Here is a 12,785-nt window from a genome sequence, read left to right as displayed (position 1 = left end):
TAATTTGTACTTTAAATCAAATTTGGAGTTTAGTTTGTGCACGCATTGACTCATCTTGGAATTTTTCAAATCTTTATCATTCAACTAGATACACCATAACTGCACTTTTGTCAGTGGTCAGAAAGGGTGTTAATCAGTTTGATAGAGAACCTCGAGCTACAATTTTATATTCGATACAAATCTTTGAAAAACTAGCATCCATGGGGATTATGCTGCCTTCTTTTTACCAAGCAGAAGGCTCAAAGAATAAGTGCTTCCCTTGTTAGCAGCAGCTTCCACTCGATTTTGGCCAACCTACAAGTCATTTATGGAAGCAATTAATATTTTTTAGTAATGTGCAATAGAAGTACATGATAATCAAAAATTGTCAATAAAGACAGACAATGCATATCAAAGGTGGAAAATACCTTGTCCATGAGCCAATAACCAATAGTTGGCATGTACTGAACAAGATACATGACAACAAGCACAGGCTGCAAAAGAGTTCAGTTATTAGTATTAAGGACAAAAGTTGCAAGCTCAAAATTATAGTTCATGCAAATTGAAAGAATCAACAACAGTTTGTGCACCATAAGGAGTGCAAATGCCTGCCAAATAACCTATCTAAAATGAGAAGCGAAATGCTAAAATCCAGCAAACTCTCAAATAGGCCAAAACATAGAATCTTTCAGGTTGAGTGGACATAAACTCTTATGATTCCAGAAAGAAAAGCAAAAGCAGGTATTCCCAAACTCACACTTGAATGCATAATGTTACAAACAAAAAAAGGAACCATTTATCTTGTCGATTACACAATTATACCGAGAATCGCGTGAACAAAGTAACATACAACTAAGGATGATGTTTTATCTCATGTATCAACATCGAACATCCCCTGGTCTAAGAGGAAAAGAAAATAAAAAAGGTGTAGATAAATCTAAAAGGTAACCAAAAGTAAGTATTAATCAGATTAGTAATATGAAATAATAACTGCCAGCTCCAACCCACTTGACTCACTTTATCTTACCAACACATGTACCATAAATGATTTTAACAGTACTTCAACTACAAAAGAAAAATCTATGAAGGTACAAAAGTTGAAAAGTGGAGGAGCATATTTAAGCAGAAGTAAATTACTAATAGCCTAATACCAATGCTATTACCTGATTTGATATCCAAACTTCCTTTAAGCCATGGGTTGCAGCAATAATAGTCAGCTCTGCACACTTTTCCGATGAGACACGCCTCTGTTGGGACAGAAATATGAAAGAAACAAACCTTCAAATTTCAATGGTTCAATAATGTATCCATAACAAAATTACACGACACATCTTCAACAATAGTAACAAACAAACCAAGACAAAGGAAAGTTTGTACTTGATGCTCCCAGAACTTTCTCTATTATGCTTCTCAGCAATCTATATTTCCTTTTTTGTAATAAAATTAGATTTTTTACTTATTCAGTTTTGGCCATGAGTAGTGACACATGACAAAATAGAATTAGAAATTATTGCATTAGAGAGAACGCTGGGGGTAGCATCTACTAACATGGTAGATCTACAAAAGTGAAAAGAAGACCTATAAAAGTCCCCATAAGGAGAGTAGATCATATGAAGGGTAGTCCAATAGTAAAAGGTTGAGGAAGATAAAGGAAAATTATAGGGCAAGCCATTAAGAATTTAGATTTAAATAGTTTGTCTATGGACATGATTTAAAAGGTCGAGGAAGATCATGGCATTGTTTCATTCGTGTATAACCGAACCCATCTAATGGGAAACATGCGATCAGTAAGCCGTATTCATGGTTTCCAAATAATAATCCCACAACTACCTACAATATTAAAAAAAATAAAATCAGAAGTATAACTCTACATGCATCAAATTTTGCTAAAAAGTACAATGAGAACAGTTTTCATTATTCTTGCATAACATATACCTATAAACTTAGAAAAAAGTAGTGTATCTTGATTTAGCACTCTCAGAAGATTAGAAGTTGCAAAAGATACATATACTATGTATACAGTGAGAAGAAAGTAAAGAAAAAACAGACAGACTCAAGTTGTGTCTTTCTTTACACTAGTATTGGATGATAAGTTGCCAAAGAAACATACCTCAGATGGAACATTGGATCCAGCATTATTTGATGTTTCTATCGGACCAGGACAGACAACAGTGACCTGGATTCCTTTCCGACAGAGCTGTCAACATAGAATGGTCAGTATTAGTAATGCATGATAGGTATTGTACGATAATTAAAATATGCATCTACTAAATCCATTTTTTTCTTTACAGAAAAACTATGCATTTATATTCCAGTTATATTCTATAGTGCAGTTTATCACGGTCAGTTGCTTCCCACTGATCAAAAGATAATGAATACGATTTACATACCTCTGAACGCAAAGAATGGAAGTACCCGTTTAGGGCATATTTAGAAGCAGAATATACAGCCTGACCTGGGGCTGGTGTCTTTCCTGCTGCACTACTCATCTGATAGTAAAGAAAGAGCAAAAGATAATCAATTTATGAATGGGAAAAAGCAATGTCAAACAAGATCCAAAATTATATTTGTTAGGTATTGGCATAGTCAGAAATTTCTACATCCAAAACATAAAACATTTGCCAATATATTTAACTAAAACAGTCAAAAATATGAATGTCCACTCAAATAACATAATCTAAAATACTCTCTTTTTTCCTTGCAATTATCTCAACTAATAAACAAATTCAGTCACAAACATCTTTCCATAAGCTCCATCACCATGATCTAGTTTCTAACCACTAAATATATTATATGATTATTGCTATGCAGATTCCATAACCAGACCAAAATAAGATAGTATCAAAGAATTCATGCATACCACCACAAAATGACCTCTCCCCCTCTTCAACATGAAAGGTGCCAAGAGCCTTGTCAGAGTTATTGTCCCCAGAACATTGACATCAAATGTTGCCTAATCAGGAGAAAAAGAGTAATACAGAACTTCAGAAGACTAATTTCAGTCCTTTGAAAGAAGACTATAAAGGGAAAATGAAAAACACTTTCTAAAGTAGAGGCTTGGTAATTAAGCAGCTGGAGCAATGTTCTTTGTGAGATACCTTAAGACCTTCCTCAGTTACATCTAAAACTGATGTTTTCTGCAAAACAAAATGATTAATTTCACAACAGTACAATACTTAAATTGAAGAAGCATGTAACAAATTAAGAAACATAAAAATGAATAGAAATTTAATCAATTTTCACAAAGGATCCTCGCTATATCATATGGCATGTAATGATGATATGGAAGTATCTCATGGCATTTTCTCTATTGTGGTGTTCAGTTAATAAAAATAATTGCTAAAGATACACTTGTATGCAAGCATAGCAACCAAAATATCATATTTGAAGCATGAACTCCTTAGGAAATGTGTCTGAAATTTGAAGTAATTTTACTATCTTAGAATTCTAATTTAACACTGAAAAATATAAAACAAATATATATTATGTATGTATTACAATTTACAAGCTTACATAGGCTTTGTTTCCTGATGCAAATTCTAATTTATAAAATCTAACCATTAGATAAAGCAATCAGTCACTTACAGGACGCTCATGAGCTGCATTATGGATCATATAATCAACACCAGAATCCGGAAAAAAGGATTCTGCTTTCTCAACAGCCTGCCTAAGAGAATCCTCTCCAGACGATAAATCCAATGGTAAAACCTTGACTCCATCAGGTGCATGCTTACCTGATGGTTTGAAAACCACAAAATATTAGAGTATGGCATGTATGTATATCATTATTTGTCCATAGACATAAAAAAGAGTAATTCAGACCTTACATGCAACTGCAAGTAACATAACATACCTTTCAGCTGTGTCCTTACTCGGATTAGATCATCTTCATTCCTTGCAGAGATTATTAGCTTGGCCCCTAAACTTGCAAGCTGTTTAGCTAGAATCTCCCCTTTATAAACATCATCGAAGAGGGGAAAAGAAAACAGAAGCAATTGATTATGCAAACAAAAGTAATTACAAATAAGCAAAATATTCCGGCTTTACAAAAGAATCTTTGAACATTGTAGAGAAGAATTGAAGTTCAGAGGAACCCTGAAATAAAATTAAATAAACAGCAGATCTCAAAACTAGTATTGCATGGTGGCATAAATTAAACCAAGAAATTCGCTTCAAAGATCAACATTGACAGAACTAAGTTTGGAACAAAAAGGCATGATATCAAGTTATCAACCGACAACCGTCGAATGCATTAACTGCCCTTGATTAAATTCACACAATGATCATGACTTTCATTCATTTACTTATCAAAATCATTTCTGGGTGAGCCTTGTTTACACAAAAGCTCATGAATTTCATTCATTTACTTATCAAAACCATCTCTGGGTAAGCTTGATTACAAATCAATACTATAGAAATAGAACTTTGATATCAAAAAAATAGATGAGACAAAAGGGGTATAAATATAATACTCAAGTTATTGCTATACCAATTCCACGGCTTGCACCAGTAATCCAGACAACCTGGGAAGAAATGAAGCATTTGAAGACATGAGATTCAATTCAAGTGTGTGTATCAGTGTATGTATCATGCATGTGATTCTGGAAGCATAGATAGTAACAAGTGTGGGTGAAAACAAACCTTATCTTCAATTTCTTCACGTTTTGGTTGCTTCTTAGACATCAAAGTGAAGTCGCCTAGTGTATCAAAACAGCTAGAATAAGAATCAAAAGTAAAATGATGAATGAAACTTGAAAGTGTGAATGAAACAAATGAAATACCATAAGCGGTGACGAATTTGAATAGGAAGAATATGAAAAGGAACACGGAAATTAACAGCAACAATATAGGGTTCAGCGATATCATCTTCTTCTTCTTCTCTCTGTGTGTGGAGGTGTGCTTGCTCTTGGTTCTCTGTGATGGGCATGAAATGGAAAAATAGGCTTTTAAATTATTATTATTTTTCATGGCAAATGCATTTTAGGAATTATTATTATACCACCCTTTTAAAAATATTCTAATTAAAGAATGCTATTGCTTGGTAAAAAAAATTGTTTAAACTAAGAAAGCTGAAAAACAAACACAAAGTTGATTGGTGAATGTAAACATATGATAAGATAAGAGCAAAAACTAACTTATGATTTACCAGTAACTCTTTTTATGTTATTGGAAAGAAATGATTCACTTCTTATTGTGAAAATATAAACCAAATAAAGCATAAGAAAGTGAGTGTCATGAGAGTAGATAATAGTTTAGAGTTAAGCAAGTTATTAAAATTAGACTCTAACTACAAAGTTATTTTAACAATGAGCTCTAGTTATAGGTTGTCTATACCAAGGTTTAGAGATTCATAACTAAATTTTTATTGAGGCCCGACACCACATTTATGATGAGTTGACATGATGAGTCAAACCCATTTTACCACCCTTTAAATTCTCATACTACTATGCATATTGGAAGTTTCGTACTTCCATCTCACAATGTGACAACAACACTCCTATATGGCATGACGCTAAGTGTGTGTTTGGTTTCAAATCTGGAGAGGCCAAACGTGGATCCGGAAATCTAAAAGCAACTATTTCTTGCTTCTGAAAACATGGATCAGGGCCAAACGTGGATCCTAGATAAGTTTTCCAAACACACAAGTAAGTAATGCACAACACCCACAAATAAGGGTATTTGACCTAGTTTATGGTATGGATTTGCTATTTATAATTTAATTTAAAAAAATATATGTTTTGATTGAAAACACCATCGTGATGTGTTGTGTCGTGGTTGTCATATAATGGTCGTGTAATTCAATATTATCCATATAACAATCTTAAAAATCATATCATACATTTCATATATCATGCATTAAGATGGATGATAAGTCCAACAAGAGTATCATATGAATTTCATAAGACTTAAATAATTTTTTTTTTAAAACCCTACGTACCTCTACTGAGACAATCTCGATCGAGCTAGATTGAATTTTTTACTTTTTTAAAACCCTACGTATCTCTACGTGTCATCACTTTATTTGGGAAAAGGGTGTTGTTCCGATACCCTTTAGGTAATTTTTTTTACCATAAAAAATACTAATTTGAAATTTTAAAATTGTTATCATGAAGAAAACATAACTAAAAGGTATGAAACCCTTCACTTTTAAAAGGGTACCAAAGAATTTGCCAATTACACAAGTTTTGGCCAATTTTTTTTTTTTACAAAGTTGGTTTATGATAATTGATGGATACTGAAGAAAACAAATTGGGCCTGGTGAGCGAAAGTGTGAAGCCCAGAAGAAGAAAGAAGAGAGGGTTTTGTTTCTCCCATTCTCTCGCATCTTCCTTCACTCCGTATTTTGCAATGGCGGCGAAGAGGGTGGGTTTGCCTCTGATGAAGTACTTGAGAGTGAACGTGGTCGGTGCTCTGCCGCACCAGTACCAATCTCCGTTCTCCTCCACCTCCGTCTTCCTTCGCCGCTTCAGCGAAGAGGTTAGGGGTTCCTTCCTCGACAAATCCGAGGTCACAGATCGCGTCGTCTCCTGCGTCAAAAACTTCCAGAAAGTTGACCCATCCAAGGTAAACCGCCACCATTTCCATTTTCCCCTATTTTTCTCAACTGCACACTGAATGATTTGTATTGGGTAAATGTTGCTGTTGCTGTTATTGCTGTTGTTGTTGTTGTTGTTGTTGTTTCTCTTGATTGTAATTGAAAGAACCAATTGCATTTCCTGTTTATATTGATTGATAGATATTTTTAGGGTTTGCTAATTTCTGGTTTAGCCCCTTTTCAAAATCAATGCGTGACTTGATGATATTAGCTTCAATTTTTCAATCTTTCGGCAACACATTCGTCACTCCTTTCGTGTGCGCAAAACCTCGGTCATTTTATTGATTTTTTCCCTCACTGTTTTTTAAAATTTATATTTCTAATGTGATATGCTTGCCCTTGGCTTTTGGACTCAATCTAATAATATTTGATTTTCATTTTACTCCCTCACTTGAATCATTTAAATTTACATGTATTTTTTTTGTGGTTATAATGTAAATGAATGTGTTGGACATTGGTATATGATGGACAATTGTTATGGATACCAATGTCAGCATTGGAACTATGATTTGGCTCACTATTTAATACAGTCGAAGTTGAGGTTATTTGAAAAAGTGAGGAGTAAAATATTGCCCATTTTACCGGAAGTCCGGAACTAAACTCATTTCCTGATGCTACAAATGTGGTTTCTGAGGCTATGTTTGGATGTTTAATGGAGAGTGGAGCAAAATGGAATGAAGTGACTATCTCCTTTCTACCGTATTTATATACCAAAAATAAAGAATGGAGTGTGGAATAGAATACAACATTTAATGGTTTGAATGTTTTATTGATGGAATGGAGAAAAATATTTATTCCATCCCATTTGTGTTCATGCAAATTGTATGGGAAGGAAATGAGAAGTAAAGGATGGAATGGGATATAATCTGTAAAGACAATGAAACCTTGAATGATTCCACTCCATTTTCTATTTGATCCTAGATATAAAACACTTGCTTCCGTTATTGTTAACCAACTATGAGGTGAATCCAATGAGAGAATCATTCATCAGAATAAACATCAGGTTTTGTGTGAAAATCAGGAAGCACATGTGCTTCTCTGAACACATGAAAAGGGTTTATTCTACCTCACTGCCCAGCAATTATTATCTGTGCATTTTTTATTTGTTCATATGGAGCCTATGGTTGTTTTTCAGGTTACCCCCAATGCTCATTTCCAGAATGACCTTGGATTGGATAGTTTAGATTCTGTAGAGATCGTGATGGCTCTTGAGGAAGAATTTGGATTTGAGATTCCTGATAATGAAGCGGACAAGATCAACTCCATTAAACTTGCAGTTGACTTCATTGCATCTCACCCTCAGGCAAAGTAGTGGAACCCTTGAGGCTTGGTGTATAATTTTATTTTTGTTCATCATAAAGTAGTGTAGAACCAGCCATCGAATTTTAAGACGTTTTCCCTCCTTGTCTGCTTCTAAAATGGAACTTCATTTTGTCATCCCTCTAAATCCCAGATGTGTGTTAACTGGGGATGTGCCAACTTGAGTGCCACTTTACTTTTAGTAATATTGGCATCGCAGAGCTTTGAATTTTATATTCCCCCATTATTCATGTCAATAAAAATTGGGTGTTAATTTTTTTTACTACAAAATCTTGAGGTCTTGAGTTGTCATGACTCATGAGTGCTTGATGGACTTTGCCATGCTCTTTTATTTTGGTTTATACTTCATGTGTAATAGTTTCAGTTACAAAATCTATGTATGATAAGTAATGTTATATTTTATTTGGTGGTTCTTAATATGGGGAGGGTAATATTTGTTGCTTAGGAAAATCTGCTCTTTCCTAGAATACATACAACATTATAGCATCAATAAACATCCCCTTGATACTTGATTGAAAACTTGTTTCTTGATAGATTTGTATATACCAGAGCTAAATTGTTCAGACTCCTTGAAAATTGCTTAGTCTAGGTGTGAGCGAAAGAGTCTACGAAGTTAATCTTACTGCCCCCAATTGCCAAAATAACAGTGTTGCTAAGAAACCATAAAAAAAAATTCTGCTAGGACCTGTGGGTGGTAATGTGTTGAGAATCCAGCATCTGTTTTCTACAAGTCGTTCAAATGCATTGTCTACCTGTTGCGAATCCAGCGTCAACCTAGTGTCAGCTGTCAAGCCATTGTGATCCCAGCGTAGTTTTCCTATCAGTTGAAAGTGCACTGTCTTAACTCATCACTTACTTTAAAGTTTATTTTGATCTAGCATCGTGTTTGTGTTCCAATTTCTAACTTGTTATAATCTGTTCTCTCCATTGTACTTTGTAGATTTTTGAAATGTTCTTGCTTCATTGTGGTCTTAACATACTTGGTTGAATGTTGCACATGTTTATCTTAATTTTTCAAAAAAATAACATATAAGTGTCGTTGACTTATATGTGCAAGAGTGGTTGACAGAAATACACATGTTAAATATCAATTATTTATGATTCATTCACACCTCGACTTCATTTCCACTCTATTTTCTATTTACTTTCTCTCTTTTTTCAATTATGTCACTTATTACATCTCTAACTTCATCTTCTCTCCACTCCATTCCAATTTTTAAGAATTGTGGATAAGATTTATCCAATATCAATTGTGGCTGGATATATACTCCACCTTTTGGTGAACCTGAACGAGGAAGGAACCAGTCTCTACAATTGTTGTCAGCTCAATATTCAAATAAAAATTACACATCATTTACTGCAATCACAAGCTAAACTGTTTGAACTTATCAACTCGTCGTTTGTGAGATTACAATAGTTGAAGGAAGAACGAAGATGGTCTTTTATTTCCTTCCTTCCAATCTTTACGACAAAAACTAAAAATGAAGTTTTAATGGAAGATAGGAGAGTGAATATAGTTGCTTCTATATCAGTGATCACACTGATATGTATCATAATTTTCGCTCGTGTCTTGTTGAAGCTCTCAAGGGCTTTCTTCCTCATTTGTGGCGCAGGAGTTTCTGTGATTCTTGCTGTTCTTGTTTGGCTACTCCTGCGCTTAAGCTACAACCGCAGAAGGAGGTTGTTGGAATCACAGTTAATTTTCGAAGGCCAAGAGCTTCGAACAGAGTATAGTTTCTTGCGGAAGGTTGCAGGGGTTCCCACAAAATTCAAATTCAAAGAGCTTGAAGAAGCCACAGATGGGTTTCAGTCACTTGTTGGAAAAGGCTCATCAGCTTCAGTTTTCAAAGGCGTTCTCAGTGATGGCACTTCAATTGCTGTGAAACGAATCAATGCACTAGGAAACAGAGGAGAGAAGGAGTTCAGATCAGAAGTTGCAGCCATCGCTAGCGTGCATCATGTGAATCTCGTGAGGCTTTTGGGCTATTGTAATGCTCCTTCAGCACCAAGGTACCTTGTTTATGAGTTCATCTCAAACGGGTCTTTGGATTGTTGGATCTTTCCAAAAAAGGAAAATCAAAGTCATGGTGGTAGGTGCTTGTCATGGAACTTGAGGTATAAAGTTGCAATTGATGTTGCTAAGGGACTGGCTTACCTTCACCATGATTGCAGATCAAGGATCTTACACCTTGATATAAAGCCAGAAAATATACTCTTGGATGAGACTTATAGAGGGATGGTTTCTGATTTTGGTCTCTCCAAGCTTATTGGTAAGGATGAAAACAAAGTGGTATCTACAATCAGAGGAACAAGAGGGTACTTGGCTCCTGAGTGGCTCTTGGAACAAGGTATATCAGATAAAACTGATGTCTATAGTTATGGGATGGTTCTCTTGGAAATTATTGGAGGCAGGAAAAATATGTGCTTAGTAAAAGATGAAAAGGACGTCGAGTCTAGAAGAAAATGGCAACACTTTCCAAAGATTGTGAATGAGAAAGTGAGGGAAGGTAAGTTCATGGAAATTGTTGACCATAGGTTGATGGCATGCGAGGGTGTTGATGAGAGGGAGGTAAGAACATTGGTTTTTGTTGCTCTGTGGTGCGTGCAAGAAAGGCCAAGGTTGAGGCCTAACATGGTTCAAGTGGTTGATATGCTTGAAGGGCGCGTGAGGGTGGAGGAGCCACCAGATACCAGAATGATTCATCTGGATTTGCTCAACGTGGATGAAGAGAGTACAGCAAATTGTAACAACATGCCAAGGTTGTTGGACTCCATGTCGAGTCAAAGAACACATAGTATTGTGGATTGTACATCTACTTATAATTCGTTCATTATGTCCGGAAGATAGTTCTTAGCTAGCTAGCTAGCTACTCTGGCTTTAGGAGCGGATTATTATTTATTTGTTATTATGTTTCTTGTTTTCTCTTATGATTTCTCTGGGCTTGTTAAATGACACAAATATGAGTTAAATTATCCTAGTACTACTTGGACCAATGACTAAGAAAAATGAGTTAAAATATGACCACAACCCTCTTTGCTCTTGCCAAGCACCAAAACCCACCACCACCATCTTCGCAGCCTCACATTCTCACAACAAATATTCAAAATATTCGAAGAGTTGGAAGGAACCCACCACCACCATGCTTGCATTAGTTAAGAAGAAGAAGAAAGCATAGAACGAATCCAGATCGAACCACCCTCAAATTTTGCAACTTTGAACCCACAAGAGTGACGAAGAATCTAACCTAGATCGAGCCGAAATGTCCAAATGTAGCCACCCCCAAAGTTCCCAACTTTGAACTCACATGAACGATGGAAAGACTTACCCAAATCGAGCCATATCAAGTCATCCCCACCACTTACAAACTAAGACGAACCCTTATAAAAACCATCTGGCGTCAATCTAAGACGAACCCTTTTCCTCATCTTCTTGTAGTGGTACCAAAAAATATTCAACTTGGTGTAAGTAGTTTAATTTTCTTCGAGTATGAACCCTTACCCCTTACCATGACTTCATTACCGAAAGGATGGACCAGTAAAATGCTAATTTCTTTTTTTTCCTTTTTAATCTTGATTAGTAAATTTGCATCTCAATGAAATGAGCCACTTGGAATTAAATAGTCTCTTCCATAATTTTTTTTCTCATTTAATCATACACAAGAGTGGAGCTCGTGTGAGAAAGTTTCATAAGTAGGGAATCACAAGTAGCTAAGTTTGATTTAATCACCAATGACCCACATGCTTAGCTTATCAATCCATTAAGGATTTGTCATTAAAACTTGCACTTAACGAATGGTTGATTTTGATTACATTTGAAATGATACGATGAATGAGCTTTTGAAAAACCCCTCAATGTTGTGTTTTCATGTCAATTAGACTCTTTATTTTCACACCATAGTAGTCTTACAGTCCAGAGCACTTCAAGATCATATTAAGTAGGTAGAATTTTTCCTAATAAATGATTCTTCATAAACATCATCCAAAGATTGAACTCTCAACTAAAGACATTTTTTTTATTGATTCGATTAAATACTTTTTTATCGATCAAATACTTAAAAATTCAACTATCTAGTAACTATGTTGGACCTTGTTATAAAATGAGGCATTGAGTATCCCTCTCACATATTATGAGTTAATGGTAAAAAAATTAGGCTTAATACATCAGAATGCCTCTGTAATTGTAAAGGGAATCAAATTCAGGGCCTAGAAAAATTTTGCATTAAATTGGGTCCCTAGAATTTTTTTTTTAATTCAATTAAAGTCAAAGTGTGTCAGTCTTCAATTTTATCTCAATTATCAATTACACGTGGCTTTTATAATTTTTTTTAATTAAAAAAATAAAAAAAATTATTTTTAATTCCAACTCAATCATTTAATCAGAAAAAAAAATTAAAAACTTAATAAAAAACCTAATCTAATAATCCTTAACTAAACAATCTAATAATCTAACTAATGAACTAATCTAATACTTTAACCTAATCTAATCTAATAATCTTTATAACCAATCCCTAATTAAAACATTTTCACCCCCAAATTAAACTCAATCCCAATCTTCCCCCAAATTGAACCCTAACTGAGGAGAGAATAAGAAAACCCATTCTTCTTCTTCTTCCCCACCCCCACCCACCCAACAAACCCAGACAAAGATTCTATGTCTGCAATCTTCCCAAAAGCTTCAACGCTGCTCACCTACTTGATTTGTTCAAGCCTTATGGAACCATTATATCCGTTGACCTTGGGTACGACGACTCCTCCTTGTGCCCGCGACAACATATTCTGCAACGGCGACTATGACGACATCGAGCGGCGGCGCGGTGGAGGTTGAGCGGCGGTATTGGGGAGATCAAGTGGTGGCGGAGAAATTGTACCCAAAAGCACCAGATGAAGACCC

General features: G+C 35.2%; 3 protein-coding genes across 3 annotated transcripts; 2 read left to right on the top strand and 1 right to left on the bottom strand.

The window, feature by feature from the left end:
• Window positions 1-50: 50 nt before the first annotated feature.
• On the bottom strand, window positions 51-4,971 carry LOC130728371 (uncharacterized). The gene is made up of 12 exons (XM_057579826.1): window positions 4,761-4,971; window positions 4,621-4,676; window positions 4,469-4,502; window positions 3,833-3,931; window positions 3,565-3,713; window positions 3,078-3,116; window positions 2,840-2,932; window positions 2,370-2,468; window positions 2,090-2,176; window positions 1,143-1,226; window positions 408-473; window positions 51-294 (listed from the first exon to the last, which is right to left on the bottom strand). Exons 1-12 carry the CDS (start codon window positions 4,945-4,947, stop codon window positions 208-210), a joined length of 1,080 nt encoding a protein of 359 aa, XP_057435809.1. The 5' UTR covers window positions 4,948-4,971; the 3' UTR covers window positions 51-207.
• A 1,264-nt stretch (window positions 4,972-6,235) lies between these two features.
• LOC130728369 (acyl carrier protein 2, mitochondrial) lies at window positions 6,236-8,164 on the top strand. Its single transcript, XM_057579824.1, has 2 exons — window positions 6,236-6,543; window positions 7,710-8,164. The coding sequence occupies exons 1-2, from the start codon at window positions 6,328-6,330 to the stop codon at window positions 7,884-7,886; spliced, it is 393 nt and encodes a 130-aa protein (XP_057435807.1). The 5' UTR covers window positions 6,236-6,327; the 3' UTR covers window positions 7,887-8,164.
• A 146-nt stretch (window positions 8,165-8,310) lies between these two features.
• LOC130728368 (probable receptor-like protein kinase At5g20050) lies at window positions 8,311-10,867 on the top strand. The gene has a single exon (XM_057579823.1). It carries the CDS (start codon window positions 9,387-9,389, stop codon window positions 10,740-10,742), a length of 1,356 nt encoding a protein of 451 aa, XP_057435806.1. The 5' UTR covers window positions 8,311-9,386; the 3' UTR covers window positions 10,743-10,867.
• Window positions 10,868-12,785: the final 1,918 nt, after the last annotated feature.

Source organism: Lotus japonicus, chromosome 1, assembly GCF_012489685.1.
Source record: "Lotus japonicus ecotype B-129 chromosome 1, LjGifu_v1.2".
In the NCBI taxonomy this organism is placed as follows: domain Eukaryota; kingdom Viridiplantae; phylum Streptophyta; class Magnoliopsida; order Fabales; family Fabaceae; genus Lotus; species Lotus japonicus.
The sequence above is the reverse complement of the archived record's forward strand: the minus strand, read 5'-3'. Positions and strand labels throughout refer to the sequence as shown.

Bases quoted from the DNA above. Each gene is read 5' to 3' on its own strand.
- LOC130728371 (XM_057579826.1), bottom strand. From the start codon at position 4,947: ATGAAAAATAATAATAATTTAAAAGCCTATTTTTCCATTTCATGCCCA. The intron at 3,714-3,832 runs GTATGTTATGTT...TCAAACCATCAG, and splicing joins AGTAAGGACACAGCTGAAAG to GTAAGCATGCACCTGATGGA. The intron at 1,227-2,089 runs GTATGTTTCTTT...CTGTCCCAACAG, and splicing joins GATCCAATGTTCCATCTGAG to AGGCGTGTCTCATCGGAAAA.
- LOC130728369 (XM_057579824.1), top strand. From the start codon at position 6,328: ATGGCGGCGAAGAGGGTGGGTTTGCCTCTGATGAAGTACTTGAGAGTG. The intron at 6,544-7,709 runs GTAAACCGCCAC...GTTGTTTTTCAG, and splicing joins AGAAAGTTGACCCATCCAAG to GTTACCCCCAATGCTCATTT.
- LOC130728368 (XM_057579823.1), top strand. From the start codon at position 9,387: ATGGAAGATAGGAGAGTGAATATAGTTGCTTCTATATCAGTGATCACA.